The sequence below is a fragment of the Aythya fuligula genome, chromosome 11 (genome assembly GCF_009819795.1).
Source record: "Aythya fuligula isolate bAytFul2 chromosome 11, bAytFul2.pri, whole genome shotgun sequence".
In the NCBI taxonomy this organism is placed as follows: Eukaryota; Metazoa; Chordata; class Aves; order Anseriformes; family Anatidae; genus Aythya; species Aythya fuligula.
In genome coordinates, this window is record NC_045569.1 from 8,322,025 (window position 1) to 8,349,129 (window position 27,105).

Below are 27,105 nucleotides of genomic sequence, written 5' to 3' on the forward strand. Positions count from 1 at the left end.
GAATGAGCAAGACAGTCTACTAACTCTAATGAAACAGCAATGCAGGCCTGTGAGAAAATTTCTTCCATTTGAGAGTTTTCTTGATTTTGTACCTTGGAGTCTGTGTTTAGTCCATTTACATAAATCCCAAACTGTAGTATAGCTTAGCTTTAGCATACTGAAAGCCTATCCAGGAAAAGCAGTATCCTTGAGAATTAAAACAGGCTCAGCTGTGATTATTCTCCATCTTGCATCTCAAGCATTTTGCTAAGTTAGTATATTTTCAAAATGTAAAGCACCATACAATGACCATTTACCACTGTCATGTAAATGCCATTCGTAAGGCCACCCTTCTTTAATTAGGGCTGTCCACTCATGCTCTGACCTAGCACTCTGGGTTTAACCTTCCCTGATAACAGCAGGTCAAAGGGCACCTGAGTTTGTGTATAGAAGTTAAACTAATTTTTCAAGGAAACTATGCTTCCTTTTTAGCCAGAATTAATATCAGCTCAGGATCCTGTGTTGTTTCTCACTACCATCTTTCAATTGTTTAGACTGTCAAATTAAATGAAATATATACTCATGAGCCATCTGTGCTAATACAAACTTGAGAATACCAGAGGCTCTTTTGTTAATCAAAAAAAAAAAAAAAAAACACCACCCTATTCTATAGTCCTACTATTATGTGATAAAACTATTCCTTGGAGATAACGATCTGACCACGCAAAAAAATACAGTTTTTCTCTCTGCTGTCTGCTGCAGCCCACAAAGTCAGGATCGACAATAATTGGCCTCAGGTGTAGGTTGAGCTTTTAGCACTACAGAAACAAACCCTGTTACTGCAGGGAAACGGATGGCTGCTGAGACTACGTGAGTGCATCCGTCCCTCACAAACAGGATTATGCCCACTCTTCCTTAAGACAGCTCGGCAGATAGACACTTCCCTGGGTGGAGACCTGCATCAACACACTGAACGAAATCCACTCACACCAGTTAGCTGTGTCACACTTTACATGGTAACTACTACCTTACCAGTTTCTACGTAGAACAAACTAATGCCAACTAGAGGATGCGGGATTTAATGCTGTTGGGTTGTTACACATGCTCAGCTACAGCGGTAGAGGAATAAATACAGGCAGCATCAGCGAAAGCTGACGTTTTAAAAAATTAGTAGTGGTTTCTGGAAACAGCAGTAGGTTGTGGTGTGATTCTGTACAGCCCCACTACCAGCCTATGCATCGTAACTGCCCTGATTTGACCCACACTCTCTGGTGCACATCTGTAACACCTATAGCAGCAAACAAACTTCAGTCCCAAACCAAGAGCTCCCGGGCATGCTGTAAAAGAGAACTACTCTGATTTAAAGAAAGAAATAGGAATTAATGTTGTGCGTAAGAGTTGTTTTACATGACACTCAAAAAAACCCTCTGTGCTCCATTAAAAAATAAAAAAATAAAAAATCAAAAACCCCCCACAAAACATCCTGACTGGACCCAACCCAACAACTGCATCTATACAGACGCGTATTGCTACATGTAAACTGCTTGTTGCTGTAATGAGAGATGCTAGACATACTAAAAATCAAAGTATAGAAACACAGACTAAAAGAAACATATACTTTATATGAAATTTTTCACTTATGCAAAGCTCTCACTGATTTTACCACATTTCAGATGGAGTCTGTGGTGCAATTCATAAACTAACAACACATTAAAAATGGAACGGAAACCTGGTCTGATGAATAGTGCAAGATTAATGTTGCTAAATGTGTTTTGCAAAGCAACGCTTTCTGTCAGGTGCTTTATATTAACAAAACAAAAGCTTTGCCAATTTATCAAATACAGTATTGATGAATTATCAGTATGGCAAAATGATTAATTTACCCTAGTAACCTCAGACAGATAAGAAAAGACTTACTTAAAAAAAGTGATCTTTTTGATTTTTATGAATAAAAAAATGAAAATATACATATCCTTTTTTATCAAAGTTTTACTTTGATGAAAAGTTTAGATATCAAGTGATTTTCAGCTTCAGATTTACAATCTTAATAATCTCAATGCAAGCAGCCACTTAATACAGAAAAATGCGAATTATGGTTATTATATAAGCAAGTCCTCTCTCATCAGAAAAAAAATTGCTTTTGACAAATATCTGTTGTTTTTATTTTTTGGGTCTTATGAAATATAAAGAAGTACCGTGCTGAAAAGCAAGGATTTTTGGACACAAGAAGATTCAGCATTTCATGTATTTGAGTTCTCACTTTTTGGTTGAATTCATTAGCCACAGTCAAAAGGTAGAAATAACAATTAGCAACTTTGTGCAGGAAAAAACATAAACAACTAATTCATAAACACTCCTTATGTAACTAAGACCCAGAAGAACAAACTAAGTCAAAACATATGCAGTAATTAATATTTTCACACTAAGCAAAAGTTGTACAACATTTGTTACCTGAAAAGCGGGCAGATCAAGAACAGCAAAACTATTGAAGAAACGTAAACTCTGAATGGCAACCTGGATTGTGTTCTCTGCATAGCTGTCTTTAGGACTTGCTGTGTTTGGATCTGAAATGGTCCCATGGAAAAGAACACAGTACAGCATATGCAAGACTCCAACCAGATCCGTAGACTGAAGAACCGCTGTTAGTCCTGTGGGATCCTGACGTGTATTGTCAAATATGTTCCAAGATCTGTCAAAGAAACATTAAACTGTCTGAAAAGGATACCAGCACACACTTGCCCAGGATGCGGGAGTTATAAGCCAAATGTTAGAGAACAAGTAAACTGTTAAAAAGGAAAAAACTGATGTCTAATGTGTCAAGAAACCACAACATTTCCGCAAAATACTTTCAATGATCTGGGCACTGTCTCATGCTCTCTTTAATTACAGTGCAGCTGTATTCTTTAAATATCTTTATCCACATACTGGTGTCTTTGCTTCCCAACTGGGTTCATGATACCAATGCAAGGCTGTGCAGAAAATCGACAGCCTGGGGGCACTTCCAGAGGCTCCACGCAAGCCCCTCTCTGCAGCCAGCATTTCCTCTCCCAGCACCAGCAAGCAGAGGTTGGAGCACCCTGACACTCTCCCTGCCTCAGGTTCAGGCAGCAAGCGCTGCAACAGCCTGACTACCTATGGAGCAAAAGAAGCTACTCGGACCAGATGATTGCAATTAAAACGTTCTGCAGGAATTGAAGAATGAAGTGGTTAAGGAGTGAGGAAAACACACTACTACTTATTTCAGTCAGATGCTATTATAGAAGTCTGTATAGTAGCAAAGCAAAAGTAAGTATGAAATGCTCAAGACAAACCGGCACAGCTTATGCAAACCAAAACTAGGCTTCTGTGGTATCTTTTGAGCATGCAAGTAAAATAGAGAAGAAAATTTTTGCCTTCCTGGGATATCAGGACAGACAAACAAACTACTCCAGATGCCCTTCACATCCTCACATCCAAACTTCCAAGTGCACTTAATGTAATCCCTCAAGGATTTGTACTGTTCCTGTTTTCTTTTTTTTTTTTTTCCATTTTTTTTTTTTTTCTTTCCCCTGCATTACTAATAATCTACAAAATGATGTAAGATAGTCACTAAGTGAAGACTAGTCACTTGTTGAAGACTAAAACCTTCACCACTCTGGAGGTTAAACAATCTGTAGAAGGCAGGCAAACACAAAATAAAGTGCACAAAATCATTCATCAAGTTTCATACATTTCAAGTCCTAATCCAAACCCACCGCAAAACCCATGTGAACTTCATTATGGAAACACAGTCTGTATTGGCAATCAAAGGAAAAACTACAACATTAAGATACAAAGAGCAGAAGCACTGAATACATAGTACATCAAAATATTGTTTTTAAGATGCAAACATAGTATATGAGGTTAAAAAAAAAAAAGTCAATATCAAAAGAGACTAGAAAGATTGATTCTTTTTCCCATTATTCTTAAGAGAAAATATAACAGGTGATATGAGAGTGTAAATATTATAAAAGGACAAACCAGGCGAGGGTATCTTTCCCTTTTATAAGAACCAAAAGGAGAAGGAATAGAAAAACAGTAAATATAAGAAGAACTGGGAACAAGACCCACTTTCTAAAATAATCTGTAACTTTGAAGACCTCATCTTATAACAGAAAAGACTGGACTCTCAGAAGACTGAGAATACTCCTGGTGACCAGAATCAGCTAGGAGCTTTTACTTGACCAGAACAGCTCCATGTGATTTCAGTATTTGTCTCCAAAGCACCTGTAGCACATCCTGTTAACAGGCAGGGCACTGGTCTCCTCAACCTCACGTCACTGCTCTGATCCAGTCAAGATTCCAACTCAAACCCTAGCTAGGTGGACCAACTCTGCTTTTCGTGATACAAACGCCTGTCTTCAACGGAGCAACCAAACCTCTGCAAGTGACAGGTTTTGGTGATCACCTTGCTCTGTCATTTTCCCATCTTCCAGTGAAGCAGAAAAGGAGGCAGGAAAGCACCACCTCCCCAACAGTGGCTATTGATTTCTGTTTGCAATAGCTTCCTTGGATGAAAGAGAAAGAGCAAAACCAGCAGAGCAGGACGATCAGCCTGCATTCGGCACTTCACCAAGAAAGGCATGATACCGACTCATTTCAGGTACAGCTTAAATATTCAAGAGGAGAAGAAAACAGCTGCATGAAGCAGACTATCTTCACACCTAGCACAGTAAACTTCAAAGCTAGCATCCATGCACGTTCTTGGGGGGACAAATCTCCTGCAAGGTCGCATGAGAGGGCACTGAAACCATGACCAAGAGCTGCATACTATAAGGCTGGTGGACAAGTCTTTTTGGTACCCCAAACTCCAGCTGTGCCCCCGAGCAGTTGGGGGGGGCGGTGTTGTTACTTGGCAGCTGGGGGGGGCAGTGAGGAGGCTGACCTGCTGCAGGGGATGGTGGTGAGATAGGAGGCTCAGGAAGGTTATTTTAGAATTCAGGCTATGAAATCTCTCGGCACCTTCTTCACAGCCTTTGAGGGGCCTTCTCAGTCTCATCTGCCCCAAGCCCAGGTGAACACTGTACAGTAAAACAGAGTAAATGCTGCTGTACTCGCTTTACTCTATCGGTGTGCCTCTGCTTCCATCACCGTTTTCTCACATCTTTCCATTTAGACAACAGCTGCTCAGATGAATCACTTCTGATTTTGATTAGTTAGGTCATACACGTAAGGAATGATTTTATCTGAAATCAGCATTTACGGGTACCATTTATTTTAAAGCACTTTAAAAGATTTAAAGTAAATTGACTAAAATATTTACAGTCTGTGAGTGGCTGATATTACAGAGAAGCTCCAAGTACAGCATCCTCTGGTGACACATCAAGAATTACCTCATGTTCCAGTCCTATTTCAGTGACACTTGTGCTGTCCAAAAAGCCCAGGAAACCACCCAATTACTTCACAGATCTTTGAAAGAAGCAATCAGATCTCAGATAAAATCCAGTGAGAAGAAAAGCAAGGTAAGCACGTCTGTTTTCGAGCCAGCACCTGGGCTGTTACACAAATACCCCACTAGTGTCAGTCAGCACCAGGCATCCCCCGCAGCCCCACGTTAGAGGCCAGCCATTTGTAGAGGCTCAGCTGGAGCTTCATGCGACTGAGTTTATTGTACAGGTTCCAAAAACGGGGTGTTTGTTTAGCGCTGGCGGCCTTTAACAACCAAGTGGAACTCCCAAGAATCCTTAAAGAAGCTCAGCCCCCAAAGCAGCCATGACAGCGCTTCAGAAGGCACCCAGTGCAGGATTCTCTCAGAATATATGCAATAACATTCAAAAGACAAGCTGAAGTACAATAAGATTATACTTAGAATTATGATTTGATGCCCCTTACCTCCTGCAAGGGAAGGAACACAGTCAGCTTTTGGTTTCTAACAGTCCTAACAATCCCAGCATCTACTCTGTACAGAATAAAAGAAGTGGAAAAAGTCCTAGAGCTTTGTTTTGGGTGGGGCTACACTGCACAACAATTTATGATGTTCATTTTCTTTCCCTCTGCCTGGAACCTGCGAGAAAGGTTCCCATGACTGGAAAAGCTTTGACTGGAAGCCCTGTGGTCTTTAAGTGAGTGTGTCTGCATGAAGTCAGCAGAGACGCTTCCTGAAACATCACCTAAACCTGCCAGCTGTGTCTTTCTGCAGATTCCTGCTGCATAGTTTTGATTCCCATTGGCACGGGAGTCTGGCTGCAGGCAAGGAGCTACCGGGGACGGCTGCGAAGGGAGGGTGAGCCAACAGCTCTGGGACCACCTCTGTGCACTCACTCACCCCACTTTGTGTTGTGTGCCTGTGGACTCCTCAGGACTGTTCACTGAAAAATTGGTTCTGATGCCCAGTTCTTCACTCTGCAGCATGCCGTAGCTAGCGTGTGCTAAGCGCCCCTGAACTACACCCAGGCAAGCAGCATGTTTATTTCCACAGTACTGCAGGAGAGCACGTCTCCTTTTACAGGCGGTATTTTCTGTATTTCCATCTCAGCTATAACAACATAATGAAACAGAAAAACTATCAGTTGAAAAACAGTCATGGTCAAATAAAGACCCCAAATTATTTACTGTACATGATTCCTCACAAAATTTTTTGCAACTACTTACAATGAGAAGATTGACTGATTTTTCTAAAGGTTAAAGTTAGCTTCTTTCAACTCTCACTCCATCATTATTTTTAAACAACTCCATATGAAAAAGCTTATAGAGCTGGACAAAATCCTTTTGCCATTTTGTTCTGCTCTGGAGCAGTGAATGAATCAAAACATACATAAAAAAGTCAATTGTAAAAATAACTCAAAATGCAAGCTTTTTTTTTTTTTTTTTTTTTTTCTCTCCTTTGGAAGAGACCAGGAATTTTAAAGTTACACCACAGGACAAAGCTGTTGAAAAAAGTCATCCTGTCTGCTAGGTTTGGTGGGCTGAAGGAACTGTTAGAAATGTTTATTTTTGATTTTGCCTGTATTACAGTTAATTTGTATATGAACAGGCTACTGGCTCCTGTTGGTTTTAAATGTCAGTTATAATCACTTTAAGCCTAAATGTTTACAATAAAAAGGTAAAAGACGTTATTCATACCAGTTGTGGGCTTTAAAGTAGAAAAAACACATAAGATGTGGGAAAATAAAACACGAACCTTTGTGTATGCTTCTTTGAGCGATTTTGGTCAAGTCCATAAAACAGCGGATTTCATACGTTTAGCGGATTTTAAAAACCTTTTTGGTCTACCTCAAATGTAAGCCCAATGAAAACTCTGATAACTGGCAGGACATAGACTGAAGTAAAAAGAAACAAACAAAACCCATACCATAAAAGATGTCACACAAGAAACCTAGTTTTTACTTAACTAAGGCTAAGAGCAGATTCCTATGGATGTATACCTCCTTTTAATTGTCCTATTTAAAGGACTGTACTCTTTAACTGTGTTTGTAATAGCTGCCAAGTAGAACAGTCCGAATGGACAAAACCCCTCCAATTACTCTCTGAAGGGAAGCAAGACTTACAGCAATTTTTACATACACTTAACATAGCTGGGTAGAAGGAAAAGCTTTCAAACTTTACCAAGTTGCTACAGTTCACACAGGAAAACAGGCAAATAGTTATATTATGGCCAAACAACCTGCAGGATCTAAATAAAATAAAATACAATAAAATAAACATTCAGTGAAATGCAAGGCATCTTCATTACGGGCTGAGATTATGATCATCAAATTCTACCATAAAGGAGTCTCAGGAATTGGCAGGAGTTTTTATGACTGACAGAAGAGGTTTAAGAATTAAAAAACGTGGATATATTCACTCCAGGAAAGAAAGATACTAAACAGTGGTACTTCATTGCTTAAAATACACCACTATTTATTAAAACAGGAATTTAATACAGCTTGATGAGAAACAGCATACTCTGTAGAACAAGCATAAAACTACAATTTCTCCAAGCTTCAATGTAAGCAAACTGTTTATATCTGAAAATATATTGTTTTAAAAACTGAGCTAACAAGCAGACAAGCCTCTCTTAGGGTATACATTATATTGTTTGTACATTTGAAATATATGCTCCTGATTAAATACAAGGAGCCAAATGGGAACATGGGTTTTCAAAAGGCTTAGAATATATATATATATTTTCTGTATTATTAGAATTTAAAATCTATCATCTGTATCTTTTACTTCTACATTCTTTCATTGAGAAAGAGATGCTGAAAAAGAGAAAAAAATAATAAAAGAAGTAGAAAGAAGTATTTAGCACCTGTCAGACTGTTATAAATCCCATTATTAAGCTAGGAGTCACATTACTGTGTAAAATAGATGACTTGAAAGCCTTCAGTAATTTCAGGAACAAGTTTTAGTCAGTTTACAGTACTTGCTGGATCTGCTGCCTGTTGGAAGCAGTGAGAAGCACACGCCACATTCAAGCGGGCTTGCATCTGATTCACCATTCAGCAGCCAAAACATACGTTATCTGAATTACTGTAATAAAACTGAAAACAGACCGGACTACTTCCTTGCATATCTGTGATGTGACAGTCGCTATTTTCCAGGATAAAGCATCTACAGCTTTCTGTTACTGCAGCTTGTAATCCACAACTTCGTTAGCTGTTGACACAGATTTATATGCATCCCAGCACTGTGTTGAGATAACACACAACAGTAACAACTTAGCTACTATTCTGCTATGACATCCTATTCTCCCAGATTAGTACGGGAGCTTGCAGATGTTGCTTTCATCAATGCAATAGCAAAATTTTGTTTAAGTTGATGCCCCAAGAAGCTTCATGATTTGAAGGCCTATTACTTGCAAGATGCAGCCACAGTTATTCCGTGTAAAGTCTACCAAATGTTTTGCTTTCTTTCAGGTAATAAACAGCTCTCTGCTTTTTCTACTCATAATGGCAAGTGAAACAGTTAAACGTTATCATGGCTGCAATTTTTAAATCGTAGCAAATGTCAGGTTCATCTTTTGCTCAGCAAACAGAGATACTGATAATCAGACGTGCTGCACTTTATGAAATCTCACTACACAGAGTAAGAGACAATGTCCTGTTTTCAGCTCTCATACACTTTTTTTCTTTTTTCTTTCAACTCTTTGGGGGAAAAGAGCTCTCACCTCTGTTGCTAGTAATGGACGTAACACAGCTTAAGAAAAAATGGGACATCCAGTCTGAAGCAGCCCGTAATCATTCTCATTGCATAACTGATGAGGGTGTAAAAGTTATCAAAACAAGGTTCATGTGGGGTTACAAGTTACTAAGGTTTTCAACAAATGATCTTTTATAGATATTACAGAGTGTTTATAAAATGTGCTATCACATCCACTGCAAAGCTTCAATTAAAATAATCAATCTAGCATTTATTAGCCAGTACCAAAAATGAGTATTTGTGAAGATCAATATCAATTAAATCTTTTTAAAGACCTTGACCACAAATGAAAAGAAAATTCTTCTCCTACAATAAGTAATAACATATATTCAGAATGGATTCCCTCATTTCAATAACTTTTTATGATGTTAAAATTGAGAATCCTCCAATTTATGCTTCTACATTAGCAAGACTTTCCTTTATTGTATCTTACTCCATGATTTTGGACTTTTTTTCCCAAGTCCACCATGGGAATAAAAAATGTATCTTAGTTTATGTCTCAAAATTTTATCTTCTACTTTATATCAATCATACACCTCATTTAACATTTCACGCTGACATACATATATGATAAAACTTGACGATATTCTCTGTTAATCACTATTGTTATGACATGTTGCCTGCAACCAGTCCAACCTGTAGATCTTCATCAATTAATGGAAACAGAATCAGAACAGTGAAGGTCATCATTCTTTTAAAACAAGGAGGTGGACTGTCTGGCATGAAGTTGCTGATACAGACCTACAGGTAGGGACTTGGCTGAGAACTCTTTCCAGGCTATAAAATAGTTTTCCATGAAGTAAGTGTCCAAGCAAACATTGGATATAATTTTAGAGCTTGACTAAGAACCATTTTGCTAAATTTTGGTGTTTCACGAAATAGTGTTGTGGAGAAGACAGGAAAGTCTGGATTGGCAGCTTTTCCTACACCTGATCTCTGGAAATACACAATTTGCACCCACAGGGCAGGATCTCTTCATCGTTTAAAACCAGAGTTACAGTATTTAACTTCTGTCCCTCTATGGATAGCCTAGATTAGAGCTGCAGTAAAGGTCACAACAGCCTGGTGCTGTCTGAAAGCAAGTGAAGAGGATCACCCAGCATTTGGCCATTTCCAGCTTGTAAAGGATTTCATTGGTGCAGGCACTGTGGATGGTTTGAGAGCCTGGTGGTCCAGGTGTGAGCAACTTCCTTGTGAGAAAATCCTAGCAACGTCCCACCACACTGCTAAGATCCACACATGGTACAGAGAGCACCATACAAAAATACCCTAATGCATTTAGTATGGGATGACAATATTTTATGTGAGAAATAACAGCCTAAAGCAGTCCTATCAGAAAAACAAACCAAATGAACTGTGCACGAAGAAGTTCCCAACCTGGAAACAGTATTTGTAGGGGATACAACAAAAGATGAATTTAAAATTGCTCTTGCAACAGTGGGGAAAGCCTAATACACTGGTATCTATTTTGGCAAAACTTCTTGTGCTACAGTGTCAGAGAACTGGTACTACTGACTAGAATTCTCTTCCTCTAGATAACAATATCAAAGGCATTACGAACAGATTGGTTAATTACTCCAATATACAGAGGGGTATGACATGGCATGCTGGTTTGGTGCTGAAGAATGTATCAACTGAGCAGAGATTCAGAAATAGTGCATATTCTGACTGAACAGGCTGCACTGCTTCCTACTGCTATTTGCCACAAATGAAAGAGGCAACAATTTCTCAGACAGAGAGCCTGTCTTTTGTGCTACGGATCATGTACCACACAAAATGCACTACTTTGTTGTGACATATTTAAGAATTCAATAAATTTGAACTCTGTTTCTGATGTAACAACCTGTATTTGGCAACCATTTTTTTTTTCCATTTAAATCATCCTGAATACTATGGAGTTACTAACATGGCAGAATTACACTCCACATTCACTTCTTCACTGAGAGTGCATCAGGTGATTAAAGCTATTTAAGCTGCCTTTCAAATCAGTTACACTATAGCTTTTAATCTAAAAGTGAAAGGCAACAGTTTTGAAATCTGCAAGTTCATTCCTCTCATTTCTTTCCATGCTCAAAAGAACAACCTGGAAACCGAGAACCACCAGCACCTTTGGATAAAATCAAAAGCATTGCTGTTATGCTATCAGACATCTTGATGTGACTGTGAAGAAAAATGCTCAACCCTTGGAAATTATTTTGCTACAAAGTACAGATGCTCTTGAAAGAAGTACTTGCACAGTGCTGTATTATTTTGCGGTCCAAAGATCTCTAGTATCTTGGGTTAAGCATAGGCCTGCTTCAGAAATTGCAAATATAATATTACTCACTCTTGTAGCTAGAATTATTATTCCTCTAAGAGAAAGATGAATTTTTTTAGTATGCATTTGACTTCTGGCAGTGCTGTCCTGGAATGTAAAATGCCAAGTTGGCAGCTTTCAGAAAGGGAAATTTCAATAAGTTGGGATGGTCTCTTTGGGCTCATATTTCTTGTAGTTCTTTTTCCATGTGACTGTGTCCCTGAGTTACCAGCAACAACTTTTACCTGCAGCTTTGTTTCTTAATTTATTTTGTATTAATTTTTGTTCTTCAGCACTAGCATCACTTCTCCCTTCAGGCATTCATTGTCAAGTTCTGTCAGCATTGTCTTTCCCTGAAACATGTAACAGTCTAATGGTGGCAGGTTCTAATGCATGGACCTTGAAGCTCTGAAATTTAGACTTTGACAGAGCCAGGCTGTCCAGGTCTGCAAAAGTCCAGATTTGCTGACAGAAATGTACCAAATGCACACTCTCCTCAGCCTTGGTTAGGTTCCAGTAATGTGCATTTTGCATTAGAAAATTCCGACAAATCTAGTAATACTTTTTTCATAAAATATCATTCCCTTATTTGCAATGGTATTTTAAAGAACAAGAGCTGAATTTGGCTGTGCAAAAAAACAAATCAATTAAGACTTGATTTTAGTTGCTAATATCTCTTGAAGTCCTTAGGACTGGTCATTTAAAATTAGTAGTGACAAAACCCTCTCTGTAATGATGAGTAAAGGAGATAAGGTTTTTAATTCTCATAAATGACTTACAAGAATCAAGACACAGCGTGGGTAACTGAATACAATTCAGTGGTGAAAGGGTGAGCAGAGTGAATTTCCTGCGCTGTTTCTCTACCAGTTATTGCTGTGCAACTAAGATAGGTTCTGTTTAATAATCTCACCAGAATGCTCACTTCCATGAACGCTGTGTTGGCAAGGAGTTACACCAGCTGCTGCCTGATGAACATATTAGAGACGAGAGACCAAATGCACCTACCTTCCATTGACAGCAAAACACAGTTGACATATTCCATGCAACACTGCTGTGGCATTTTGTAGAAAAGTTGCTATTTTTGGATTCTCATCAATGGGGCCTTGAACGGAGAGGAAACAGCAACACAACTTGTCTATCAATCCTATGTTCACCACATAACTAGAAACAGATGAGAAATTGTATTAAAAAACAGTCCTGTGACAGTTTTGATGACTTTACAAAGTAATTTCTGCTCCTTTACTATCAAATCATACAAAATGTAGGTTATGATTTCTTAAAGGGTTCAATAAAACAATTCAAATTACAATAACTTAAAATCTGGTACTCTGTAGCTAGCAGTAGTTTTTGTTAGGAGAACTGTCTGTTGCACGATAATTTATATTATACTGTACAAGAAAGATGAATGTAAGTGTTTATTTTACCATAGTCCTAGAAGGACAATGGAATTTTGCCATAGTTAAATGATTTATAATAGTCTTGATAGCTCTGCAGCAGCACAATTTCTTTTTAGCATGAAGAGTTGAACTTGGTAGAACACACTAACTCAAGAAGACAATGATGTTACACAGATAACGTTTTATTGCAATACGTATATCATAACAACTACTGCCCAGCTTTTTTTTTTTTTTTTTTTTAAATCATTTTTTCTTTTTCTTTTTCTTTCTAGACTATGTGCAACAGTCTAACAGTCTTTTAGTGCAGACTAAAAGAACACACAGGTAACAACCTCCCACTATCAGGAAGGATCAGAAAGCCTCCTCAGGAGCTTAACCAAAACTCAACACAGAAAACCATGTTAGTGACTTCATTTCTTTTTTAAAACAAAAAGCTACCTTTTTCTTTCATATTATCAGAGTAGGTCACATCACCACCCTCTCTGTTGATGAAGATTCTTTGAATTTCTAAGAGCTTGGAAACCCATGCCAAAAATTGTTTGTCCCTGTACAATGACACCAAGTTCTGTCTATACCAGCTATTCTCACAATTGGATCATTATTGATACCACTTAAACGGTGCACACGGGTCTTTTTTTTTTTCCACATCACTTTGCTGATATCACCTTTTTCTACCACAAACATTCAGCTTCTCAGCCTTTACCCCATCTCAACTGTTCATTCTGCTGACTATGTGAGATCAACTTCCTTTGTGGAGACAAATTTCAAGCTTCAATCACTTCTTTCTCCTCTTTCTTTGATTTTCCTTGTGTTTTCCTCCACTCCACTTTTAGCAACTGTGAGAAATCTCTTGTCAAAATCTGAAGAACTGCTTTTATATTCTGTGACTCAATCTGACTTCATAGACATGAGGAACTAAGATTGCTTTCAGACACCGATTTGCTGTTTTTACACTGACAGTCTGTTCTAAACCTTCCTATTATTGATGTTATTCCATCCTATCAGCTATTCTACCTACTTGCTTGTCAGCTCCACTTGTTAGAGACTATGAGATTCCCTGGGATGGAAACACCATTGTCTGCATGTTTCTACGACATAAAGTGCATCCTGATGTGATTGAAGTATGAAATATTATTAAAGTAATGATTCTACTAAATAAAGATTCATTAGATCATGAATGTCCCATGGGGCTATACAAATACTTATTAAAAAAAATGTTTCCTCCACATATTTTACAGTCTGATTTTGAAAAAATGTGGACTTTTAAGATTAGGGAAGAAAGTCTCTCCACTTTCCAGGTATCCTTCTTGCTCAAAGACTAACCTCTCTTCAGGGCTAGAAGTTAGACTTTCTGCCAAAGCTTAACCTGCTGACACAAAGCTTTTAGAAGCAATGAAAGTAATTAAGAATAAAAATACACTGTGTGTAAAGCAAGAAGTCAGTCTGCAATACAAAAGATCCTTACCGCTGCTGAAATACAGCAGTTAAAATAGCTCAGGTAAGTTTGATTTTTCTGTTTAGCAACATGAAAGGCTACCAGCATTAAATTTCTTGCAGGTTTTGATCTAAGCAATCCACCTGATCGTACAAGTGATAAACACGCTCTCCAGTACTAGCACAGTGATTCCAGGAACAGAGCTGGGTGTTAGATACATCACAGTCACAGAGAAATGCTGAGTGCTGGAAATCTCTCCGTGATATAGGAGGGGAAAGGAAGAAGGAGAAAATAAAATGCAGCTAACACTGATAGACAATTACTTACAAAATGGCACGAGTATTCTAGTCAATGCTCTTTTCCTTTTTTCCCTAGGAAAAACGTCTGACTTCTACAAAATGTGTTCATTGTCCACCTTACTCTACTCCCACACCTGCATACCAAGTGGTGTCAGTAGCCACTCTTTTGGCAGAGAAGAAATAGCTGCCAGCTTTCAGTCTATTGGGACTATTCTCTAAGGGCACCTGGGTCAATGATAGACACACGAAGCACTGCCTTCCTTGAAGCTGAACATACAGACGAGTGGAATGTCAAAGCTCTCTAATCTATTGTCTCCATCTCAGTATTTTCACCCACAGTAGCATAGTTCCAGTAATTTGGCTTACTCTTTTGACACCCAGCATGTAAACAATTGTTTATGCATCAGGTCTAGCTTTCCCATATAGGAAAAAAAAAATTGACTTTCCTCTTTCTTCCCCAATTTTCCTAAAACTCTCATTTAATCAATTCCATAAGGATACATGATACAATGACCTGGAGGTGAAAGATTCTCATTAATAATACAATCTGTCTGTTTTTGACTAGTTTGAAATGCCTACTCTCTTTTTTCGTAATTGCACTATTACCTTGTCATCATGCCTTTCTTTCTCCATTTATAAACAGATCCCTTAAAGTGCCTCAGGTGAGGGACCCAGCTGGATTCTCACATGTCTTCCTAGCTTAAGGGTATACCTGTGCTTGGCCCAGCCAGTGTCAGATGTCTGTTCAGCAGCAATATCAATAAGCAGACCTCCCACCCTCCCATTCCTAAATGGGGAGAATACAACATCCTGAAATTTCACACTCTTTCAAAACCTGTTTGGGGAGAAAGCAGGCTACATAAGAACAATTAAGTTTTAGAGGTCACTGGTATCTATGGCAACTGTTTGTTTTGCTTTCCTCCTCCAGCTGTCCTTTCTTGTATCCATCAGCATCACACCAGACTTTGAAAAGCCTGAAAATTCTTCCTGTGCCACAGTTTCAGTAGCATGCTATCAGTATTTCACTTCTTCAGAAGGCTGAAGATGCACTGATGACTATTTATATTATTTACTACTGAAACGATACACTTTTAGCAAAAGTATATTGTTGAATAATGCATTTCTTACTTTACTTAATAGGCATTAGTGATAAGCAAAGGGATTTGTCTTTAGCTTTATAATGCCTACACTACTTAATAAAATCATAACAAACCCCAAAGCACACTCACAGCCACGAACTTGATTGAAACAGAAAAAGAATGGATCATTTGGGTTAACCATGACACATATACACTGGAAATTCAGTGAACAGGAGCTTTCCATGTGAAGTTGCTGTGGGCCATGAGGCTGTATATAATTCAAAGACTTTAAAGTCATGATACATTTATTATCATGACAGAGTATAAGCAGCCTTAGAAATGTATTCTAAGTATCTGCTAACAAGAACTTTTTTTTTTTTTTTTTTTTTTAAGAGTTATCAGAATAACTACTAGCAATGAGAAATTGCAGGAATTTAGGATACATTAAATGCCACAACGAAAAAGTCAGTCTATTAAAAAAAAGTACTTGATCAAAGTACCTTTTTTTAAAAAAAAAGATCTATATAAAAATATCTAATTTGTAGAATTTGATGCCACAAGGTAAATATTTATTCAGGTAAATATCGTAGCCGGGTTCAAAAATAAACGGGCTAGCTAATCATACAGCTTTAGGGTGTTTGCAGTCATGCGTATCAAATTTTGAGGTAATACATTAGATTTCAGGCATGCAATCTAATTTATGGGTGTGAGATCATCAAGTGTAAGTATCAAAAAGGAATGCTACAATTTCTTATCATCAAATTTATACTTTAGAAATAAGAGATTTCAAGAGAAAGTAATTTTCTCACTCACTTTTCTGCAGTACTTCAAGAATACTTTACCTGTAAGCTTCACAGTCATGATGTATTTTATTTTTATAGCATCCCTGTATGCTGAGGAGCTGGAATTACCCACATTTTCCATGTAAGAAACAGAAGCACAAACACACTAAATCTATGTATGTCTTATTTTGTGTATTTGAGAGACCTATGATCTTGTTTTAACAGTATTTGGCATTACATAGGACATCATATATTCTGAAGTATAGCTCCCACTGACTTGCTGTTCAACGTGCTCAGCACTGCTGTAAATCAAATCCGGCTTTCAAGTTAGGATTCATAAATTAGTGAACATGCATAAAAAGTTTAAGAGATTTTGTGTAGCACTGCATAGGAATGTTATGTCACACAAAGGATTCAATCCTGTTCTCAAACTCAGTATTCAACAATCAAACAGAAGTCTACATTTTTCCCTTCTACCAACCTGATCTGTCTTGCTAGGTACTCTCCCACTTTAGCAATACAAGATGCAGTGGTTTTAAAATCAGTTTCCCTAATTATGTATGAGCTCTCTCCTCCTCAGGAGCTGTATGAAAAACTTTATGTGAAAACTGTATGAAAAGCTGTACTCTGAGAACTACCTGAAAAGTAGCATCTAAAATCTAACCCCAGCTGTACTGTTGATCTAATACAAAGATATTCTCTCTGCCTTCAAAGCCTGAGGGAAATTCCTTTTCAACGCAGGCAGCTCATGAAGGCTTTAATTACAAACTTGAGTATACCAAATTAAATAGTTATCATGGGGACAGCCACAAGTCAAAATAACTTTTTTTTGTCCAGGTTCAAGTCTATTTTTTTTTTTTTTTTAAACCAAAGAACTAGAACGTTTCAAGTGAAAATGAGCAAAACAATGCATTTTCATTTACTCTACTACTACATTCACTGAGTTATTTTGATCGAAATTTTACTCAAGGCATATCCTTAGAAAGGAAAATTGCTATTAAAATATAGATCCGTTTTAAGAGCTGAAATCAAATTATAGAAATTATTGGGTAATCTTTGTAGCAGGAAGTACATATTGTATGGCAAACTGACATGAAGGCATGCATGTTATCCAGAATCACAAGGGGAAAGGGCATACAGTCAGGCACAAAGAATTCAGAGAAAATACGGAAAAAAGGAACCTGACTCCATGCTAATCGGGGAAGAAACCTACAGAAAGGACACAAAAAGGAAAAAAGGTATAGAAGCCTAAATTATTAGGATGCTATATAAGCCATCCAGCAACTAAAAATGTTAGGATTAAAAAGGTTTGTGGAAACCAAGAAAAAGTGCAGAGTATGGAAGAGATTAACACTGGGGCTCATTTTATTTGTCTAATGGTTTAGATGAAAGAACACAACTGAAGTGGTATTTGCTACTAGGACTAATTCCAAACAGCCTATGGATGCACAAAGAACTTCTGAAAGCCAGTGTAAATAATTTAATCTATAAAATGTCACTCAAAAAACAATGCATTTTTACCTTCCGCAGATATACAGTAATCCTGATATTTCTCTATGCAGAAATATAGAAATATCTCTTTTTCTGCATGAATATAAAACTTCAAAACTAAAAGATTTCTGGTTTTCTGTATTTGTCTTAATTTTTTGAAGAACTTTTTGATTGAGAATTTAGCACTTCACTAGACTGACTTTTGACTACACTACACACATACACACTACTTTTACTAACTTAAGAATTAAAGAAGTTTGTTCCTTTCTTAAATTCATGTAATTTTAATCCTCTGTAATAAAGTAGGATTAAAAACATTTCAAAATGTTTTTTAAACCTGATCAGGTCTTGGACTCTGCTGTTGAAGGCTTCCACTTGTGAGGATTTGCTCTTCACTTCCTGTATTATCTTCAGTGCTGTAGAGTAGTTGTTCCCATCTGGGAAGCTGGAGATTAGGCATCTGAATATCATGGCAGTTATCCTCAGAAGTCCTGTTGTTAGACCTTCGAACACCTGCTTATTCGCACTTCTTCCTGAAGTAGCATTATGGTCATCTGGAACATTAACCTAAGAGAAAAAAAAAAAAAAAAGAAAAGGGACAGCTACAATTCAGTAAGAATAACCAAAGTTCATAGAAAAGCACTAAGAAAGTTGCATATGAGTACTGCGAAATTAAGTAGCATATTCTAGCAGTACTGAAAGATGTTTAAGTATTTCAGGTAAAAGAAAGGGTCTATACTCCTCTAAACAGATACTATCATTTGAAATCATAAATCAATTCAAAATAGCATTTAGTACATGAGAACTGAATGAAGCTTTACAGTGGTAGAGTATTTCATCAAAATGTTTTTTGTACAATATATATACACTGAATTTTTGATAAGTCACTAGCAAAAGATATATATATATTTTTTTAAATAACTGAATAAATGAACTAATGAAATAGTTGATTTTGACTGTGACAACACAATGTAGTAAAGACATATGTCTAGGATACAGAAGTGTTGAGTAATACAGAGAAAAGATAACTCTTTTCTGTGGAAGGAACAGCCTTCACTGTTGCACAGCCATCCCCTGCTTGTCTCTGGAAAAACAACGTACCATTAACTGGCTACTCAACATCCCTGCAAAAACAACTATTTTGGAAGACATACATTCTTGTTATAGACCAAACACATCTGTAGTTCTTCAGAGAAAAAGGCAATACACTTTTTGGCAATAGGAATGATCTTTGCAATGAGATGTAATCCCTGATGGACTTGTAGCATTGATGAGGCATATTGGAGAATACAATTTTTTTCCAGTCTGTGAAGAGGTATTCAGTTAGCTTCCACCTGATGACCATGGCACTTGTCAATCACAGATGATAATCACAGATTAAGCACAACACACAGCTCTCACTGAAGAGACCTCAGAAGAACAAAACTTATTTTTCGCTAATCACTAGTATTTATGTAGAGCCCACTGCTAAAACCAGCAGAGATGTTCAGATGTACAGCATGTAAATCTGAAAACAAGTCTATATGCAGGATCCAAACACCTGTGAAGAAACCCTTGTGGAATGTTTTTTGCTTGTTTCCCCCCATTTCTGCAATCCGAGATAATTTAGACCAGCTGAAACTCTGCCCTGTTAGACAAACAGGGAGAAACCTCCAAACAGTAAGCATGGTGTGTGGGGAAGCTGGGCAGTTTTACAGAGAAAGCATTGGCAACACAGCTACATCAATCAAGACACAGGGGTCCCAGCTACATTCACTGTGCTTACCAGTGCTGGACTGCACGTACCAACAGACTTCCTCGGAGGCAATTTTATAAGAAAACCTGAGACTTTTCACACCATAACCTGTAATCAGTATCGGCTGAAATTTTATTTTCATTCCAGGTTAAAATCATTTATACCTGCTATATATGCAAGTGAGATCACAGGAAATTGTTCCTCCCTGTATAGGTATCAGTAGGGATTTGGTAACACTTGGTGACAAAGAACAACATGCACATTTCTTTATTATTCATTAGCTCTGAGCCTTCTGTTGGTACTTAAAACTCATTGTAGTAGTCTGTTCCTGGTGATAAGCCAAGTGAGCAAGTGAGAAGTCTTTAGCTGCTTATTCAAGTTCGATAGGAAAAATAACTAAGTCACTCCACTAGCTTCTGCTGAGCAAAATAATTCATTCATGCCTAATGAATCCAGTTGCCTGCTGAATAGATGGATTAGGCTTTGTAAGGTATAAATCAATTTAAATGTGGCAACTTTGTACTAGGAACACAAGATTTTAAAAACAAGGCTAACAAATGTTACTTGTTGTTTTCTCACCTACACTAAAAAAAAAAGTATTTATAAGACATTGCTTAAAAGATTTAATAATATCTTGCAGTAGACCCTTCTGGTTGCTGTAATGAATATACTGTAAACAGATAAAGTCTGTTTTTTTACTTCTAGTTGGATGTATGAGAACTCTATGTTCTAAATATAGAATTCGTAGTTAGACAAGTTCATGCTTCAGTATAAAACTTCTCCTCCTAATTTGGAAAATAAATAGATATGACACAGTATAATTCATTACTTACTACAGATCTGTTTTTCACATTTGACTTTTGGGGAAAAATGTGTATATTGTGGGTGTATTAATACAAAGTGAGAACAAATGCATTTTTTTCTGTGGTGTTATGTCAGAGAGGAGATAAAAGGAAATACTGTTTTACAGAGAATAGAAAAAATTGAGCTTCATTCCTACCTTATTCTTCCTTTATATGAACTCAATGAGCAACAAAAGATCAACTCTTACTGAAGAAGTAATTAATAGAAGAGTGTGAAAACCTGTCAAGATTTATGTTCAACATTAACTGGGATGCTTGGAAAAAGTGATGTATTACTGCATGTTGATTATTGTTTTGAGCAAGAGGGTAGGAAATCATAAGATGTAATAGTGTAATTGTGAAAGCTTTCAAGCTCTGATTTGTGTTTGTTGATTATGACAGAAGCTAATGATATTCATAGAAACTATTGTTTAGTTTTGGATAAGTAAACACTAAAACACTCCCCGCTTCTATTTAGAAGGTTTAAGAGGTTTAACAGTTTAACTGACAAATCTACAAGTAACTACATACCTAAAATGACCTGTCAAGTAAATTGGTATAAAGCATGTTTTAATTACAAGGGAAACACAGGAAAAACATAACCAGTGTTCAGTCATCTGACACATTCAACATCTCATCAGTACTTTACCATTTATGACGACCACCCAGACTGGACATCATCAAGACTCTTACTTGCTTTAAATCAGTTCTTGACACAAAAGGCTCTGATGACCAGATTCTCAGTTCTGGTACAGTCTCCATAAAAGAGTTCAGTCATTCAGCAGAGAATTCCCCTTGTGCAGGGAATCCCTTGCTTGTGCAGAGCTGCTGTAAGCTCTTCAGCTGTGCCCAGCATCTAGGACTTAACCCGGCAAGATGCTGAACAACATGGCCCCAGTCCAGTAAAGCACTTAGGCACACATTTAATATAGCTAAAAATGCTACTCCATTCTGACTCATGTCACCACAAGTACTCCTGTATATTGATGTGCCTTTTTTTTTTTTTTTTTCCACCAACAAAAATATACAGTTTCCAGTTAGCAATGTAGAGCTATCACTGAAAACTCATTTATGTTTTTATTTTTCCTGTAGACAGTATAATCCTTCACAGCCATGAATCCTTTCAAATATTGAGCTGTTAAACCTAAATGGAAAGTTCAAGTTTTTTAAAGCATTCAATTGCTAGTCATCACTGGGCTTGCCTCAAAAACATTCTGGAAAGTGTATGCTTTAAAAATAGTATTTACAGGATGTTGGACTTTCAGTGTAATAGCTAGTGAACAGAAGAAATGGAAACTGCATGGGAAGGCTACAGGCTTCAGAAGGTACGGATAAAGCTTTCACTTTTTTTTATACAGTTGATTTTCTATCAATGATCCTTTGGTAGCCATGCTCTCATTGGAAACCAAAAATTGTTGTTCTTCAAGTAGTATTTTATTTGAAGAGAAATATATTACACCTGTGTAAAGCAAATGAACATTTTGCCACCACTGAAAAATGATTGCTTTAAATCTGATTCTTTAAAATGGATAGCCCTGAGTTTTAGGAAAAGTGAAGCTGACATTGAATCATATTTGGAGGCATAAAATAAAAACTATAATCTCCTTATATTACTTGAAAGTAAGGTTGATACTTGCTGCATTTAAGAATATATTTAAAGCTTTTTCAGAACTTGAATCTTTCTGTATTCAGCAAATATTAGCACAATTTTTTAAAACCTTGCAAGTGTATGTTCTCTTTTTTACACCCAGTATTGCTTGTGGTTTATTTTCCCACTGTATGTAGGAAGATACATGAGGGAGGCAGCACCATACAGCTCATTAAACTCTGAACACTGCAGGCAGTTAAATGCTTTTTGGGGGTGGGGGGGTGTCCTTTAATATTCTGGTGTTCAGAGTTTGATCCAATTAAAAGAAGTGCTTTCCATCTGTCCTATTCTTTTTCTTAAAAACGGAAAACTCAACCTTGATGTGACTTCTTACATTTTCTGGAGAGAAATTGGAGTTAGAAATGCAGCATTGTATTTATTTTGACTTAAATACATATTTCATAGAATTATGAAGATATCCCAGTTCAAGGGCCAACATTGCCTGAAGAGAACATAAGAGACTTTATGTGCAGGAAAGAAAAGTCCACTGTGGATCAAGGGAAACTTAAGGCTTTAATTTCAGTTTTGCTGCAATTCAATGGTAGTGTTTGGCAACAGACTGAGAACAGCTTTAAGCATAGTAAATTTCTTTTATGCAGTATTTCTGGCTTCTCAGGTGGCCAAGATTTTCTTAGAAACACCTCTGTATTTTTTCAGAAGAAGGACTGGTCGTTTGTGCAGTGCTACACCGAGAAAAGGGAAGGTGTCTGGCATCAGAATGAATCTTGTCACTTGTGAAGTGCTGAAGGATTTCATCTCTTGTGTAATTAAGCACAGAGCCTGTGCTCTGGCTCACTCTGCAGAGAGCGAGCAGTGTTGTGACTGGCCCAGCACAATACATGCACCTTTCACTAAGTATATTTGAAATCTAATACCTGGAATCCTCTTGGAAAGATTTGGTGAAGAACAATGAGCTGGCAGCTACTTAGGGGAGAACGCACAGGTTGCATTCCTGTTTTCTTTGTTTGTGCCAAGGACCTTCGGATTATCTTTTTAAAGTGTTCATCAACAGTCCTATGGCTTGTTGAGTCTAACAGCGTCATTTGAATTATTTAAAGTACGTACATAACTTTTCAATTAACAAACTGCTTGGCTCATGAAAATACATACACACAATTTAAAAGTAGAAAACCAAGACTAAATATCTTATGATGAGCAGGTCACTATGAATTAAAAATGAGTTTTCAAATAAAATATTTAATGACATTTCAAATTAAATGAAACACTGGAAAATTAAAACTTCCACAGTCAAAGAGTTCTGCTATTTAAATACGTCAGTAAATACATATTCAGCAACATATTGAACTGACTTAGGTTTTTCAGTATTGAAACACAGAAGAACTGGACACACACAGACAATTTGTAACATTCTGTACTTCAAATACTGCTACAGGGTGAATTAAAGAAGAAAGCCCCAAAAGGGGTTAAAGTTGGAACACTGTCCACTCACTGGAGTTCCTGGTATGTATGCTTCTGTAGAATTTATTAGGAGAAGCAAATATATCTGTTTGTATAGAAGTATAGCACATACAGCTTACAAAATACATACAACAAAAGAATCTTATTGTTTTAATTTCAGGTTTTATTCTCATGCATCCCCTGGAGCTCTTATACTCCAGGTACTTTAATATGTTTGTGAAACACACACACAAAAAGTCTAAATTAAAGTGCTTACATACCGTCAACTGGTGCATCAATAGGTCCATTAGAAAAGTGATCTTGTTACTGAAAAGAATATAGGTGCAGTTTTCTGTGCAATTACTACAGGCGAGGCCATAAGCATTTACCGTATTGCAGAGTGACCTAAAAGATCAGGAGTAGAGAAAAAAAGAATATTAATGTTACTCTTTTCTTTGGTCAATTAAGAGCAAATAAATGGAAGACCACCACAAAACTTCCTTTTTAGTAACTCACATCAGTTTTCTTAAACTTGGGTTCCACACAAAAGTTAAAAAAAAAAAAAAAATAATAAAAATTACATGAATTAAGGGGAAAAAATGAAACTTCAATACAGTAAAGCCATACTAGGCAGGACTCTTGCATTGTATGGACTCTTCCGTATCCATGGTTTATATCTAAATAACACGCCTTGGAATATATAAATTTGAAAAGCCTGAACTCTTGTGATACGTGCTAATTAAATTTATTTCCATAAGTATATATATTCATATGCATTCTTATTAAACGCATGCAGGCATTCAGAGTAGAAACCTAGCAAATAATGGGCATGCTAGAAAGACATAACAAAACATAGGAAATCAGTTGATATTCTGCATAATTTGGATATGTAATATTCTTTTTTTTTGTGGTTTATGATTGTGCCACACACAAGTAGTCTGTGTATGAGGTCCCTCTCCTAGCACAACCTTCTGGAAAAACACCTGAACGAAGGAATTCACAATACCCTGGGACAAGCTTCAGAGAGAAGCTACTCTGCAGCGCCCATAAATAAATGCAAGGAATGGGGACGATTGAGTAACTTGTACTGAGTAAGCAAAACTGAGCAGGTGAAGTTCCTGTCCAAAAGCTTCTACTGACTTACTATGAACTGCACAAACTTGAAGCGTTGGCGTGCACCTTTGATAGCATCACTTGACCTACACCTGTAGCTGATGGAAGAGGTAACAGGTTTGCAATGGTCTGAACTGGAAGTCACAAACAACAAGGCACTGACATCTCCAGGTGTACAAACCATGCTCAGTTATTCTCTGCACCACTTGCACTTACTTACATCTGCTCAAACTGAAATGCTCTATGAACAGAATTGGTAGGAAAGCTGGGACCAGTCCTATAAGCGTACTCCTAGAGAAGATAAATCTGACCAAGCACAACACCATTCCAGAATAAACACAATATCCATTTCTTGAACTTTGCTTACCACAAAAGCTATCACTATTATTATACAAATACACACACACTACACAAATGCATCATAAATATAGACAATAATAAATACAGAGAGTTAGCAAATCAAGCCGTTTGCCTAAAGTAAACTGAAAGGAAAAGAACTTTTTTTTTTCCTGGACATGTCAGAAAAAGTTCAAATAAGATCCACAGAAGAAAAACTGTGAGCACTGCCAAAAGGTCCTACAAAAGTGGGACCACAACAACTGACAGGTGGCTGTACAGGAGTGATCAAAGCTGCTATCTAATATTACAGCTGTGGACTACTGGAACTTATTTCTTAAGACAGAGTTGAGCGCGATGCTTTATTTTTGCCTGAAACTTTTCCTTTCATTAAAACCAGGAGGTTATTTACATAATAACTGAGGATGGCTGCTTTAGTGACTGCGGTGTTCATTGGTGTGGCGCCTGATTACACAGTGTGGGTCCCCAGAGCTGAAATAGAAGCACCTCATAAAATATATTGCATTTTGCAAACCAAGAAAAGCTACAAATGCTTAGAGGACAGAAAATTCAGAGTAAACATTTTTCGTGTGTATTTCTGAAATGTCTTTTCTTCAACTTGAGAAATAATTTTGAATTTACAAAGGAAGCACTACTTTTGCTTTGATCTATAAAAATGTAAGGAATGTTTATACCTTTCCTTTCTTATAATTCTGAGTATTACCATATTACCAGTTATATCCACTTTACTGTACTGGGAATTAATTTTACTGTTCCGCCTAATTAAATCAGTTTCAATGAGCTGTTCACATGACTTGAGCACAATATTAAATCATTATTTATTGATAAAAGGCAGGTTCATTTTTGCCTATTTCACCTGATTTTTTACCCTGCAATGATAACACCCATAAAAATTCAATTAGCATGCTTCATAGGCAATTTTTTAAACCTCCCTTGCAACAAGAGTCTCTTTTCCTGTCCTAACTACATATTTATTTCACTTTTCTCAGTAATACTTTAAAAAAAATAAAAAAAATCATTAGGCACCTCCTTTAACTTTTTATAGCAGATGATTCCCCTGGTTGGGTGGCTGTTTGCCTGGTGAGAAAGATGGAACTGCATCAGTAATTTCTATTTTCAGCTGAAAAGAAAATCAGCACCTTTTGTTTTATGAGCCATTCTGAAATAAAGATGAATCCTATTTAAATGTAAACATTGAAGAGTCAAATATGAACTTGGTAAGTTAACTCATTTTCACAGCACTGCAGTTTGTGAGTTGATTTAGTTAACTCCCTGCAACGTTTTTTTCTTTTTGCTATATGGGGATTTTCATAATTGCAAAAAGGACCATTTATTTTGCATTTGAAAACACTGAAACTTCCCACTTATACACAGAACAAATTCAACTGTAATAATGCATCATGCTTTTCTATTTCCCAGATGAACCTTATGTCAGAAAAGGTATTTGAATTTTCAGAGACTCAAGTAATGGTTTTGAAAAGGTGCTGTGAGCAAATGGATGTCAAATTAATTTTTCACAACAATAAAGAGGGTTCTTTTAATTGATAACGTAAGCTTGCTAACTACAATTCATCTAAACACAGTCTGATCATAGAACATTCTGAGCTATGATCCAGTTCCACACTTTTTTCTAAATTCCAAATTGGAAGTGTCAGCACAGAAGCAGTCCCCAGGTGGTTTGCAGTGTTAAATGGCAGATTACAGAGAGCACAACTAATTTCTTTACTTTAATCTTATTAAGGACACAACAGCTGTCAACTGTCACCATTTCTGCACAAGGCCTCTGAGACAAGTGCTGAATGCTGTGAATGTCAAGCAAGAACTTCATTTAAATACCAGTTAAACTCTCTGGGATGGAAAACTGAAAGCAGGCAGTCTTTTTTTTTCTTTCTTCTTTCTCTCCTGTCTGAAGTGAATTGCTCTGAAGTACAAATCCCATATCTCAAGAGATACAAAATTATTTGAAATAGTAAAGGGAGAGCCTCACACGTAAAACAGCTGTTTATCGATTACCAATGTTGCTCTAAACTTCGTATCACACCCGCAAATCAGCTTTACAGCTACGTTAGACAGCATGCACACTTGAACCACAGAAGTCTACCCTCCGATTTAAGGT

General features: G+C 37.1%; 1 protein-coding gene across 2 annotated transcripts in view; it reads right to left on the reverse strand.

Annotated features, from left to right (window-relative positions):
• SCAPER (S-phase cyclin A associated protein in the ER) overlaps positions 1-27,105 on the reverse strand; it is a 157,812-nt gene that overhangs the window by 21,395 nt on the left and 109,312 nt on the right. For both annotated transcript variants that reach the window (XM_032194784.1, XM_032194785.1), the window contains exons 25-28: positions 23,801-23,924; positions 18,234-18,463; positions 12,419-12,574; positions 2,431-2,668 (exon numbers count right to left, since the gene is read on the reverse strand). In XM_032194784.1, the coding sequence (XP_032050675.1) occupies positions 2,431-2,668; positions 12,419-12,574; positions 18,234-18,463; positions 23,801-23,924 (748 nt within the window). The remainder of the gene's footprint in view (positions 1-2,430; positions 2,669-12,418; positions 12,575-18,233; positions 18,464-23,800; positions 23,925-27,105) is intronic.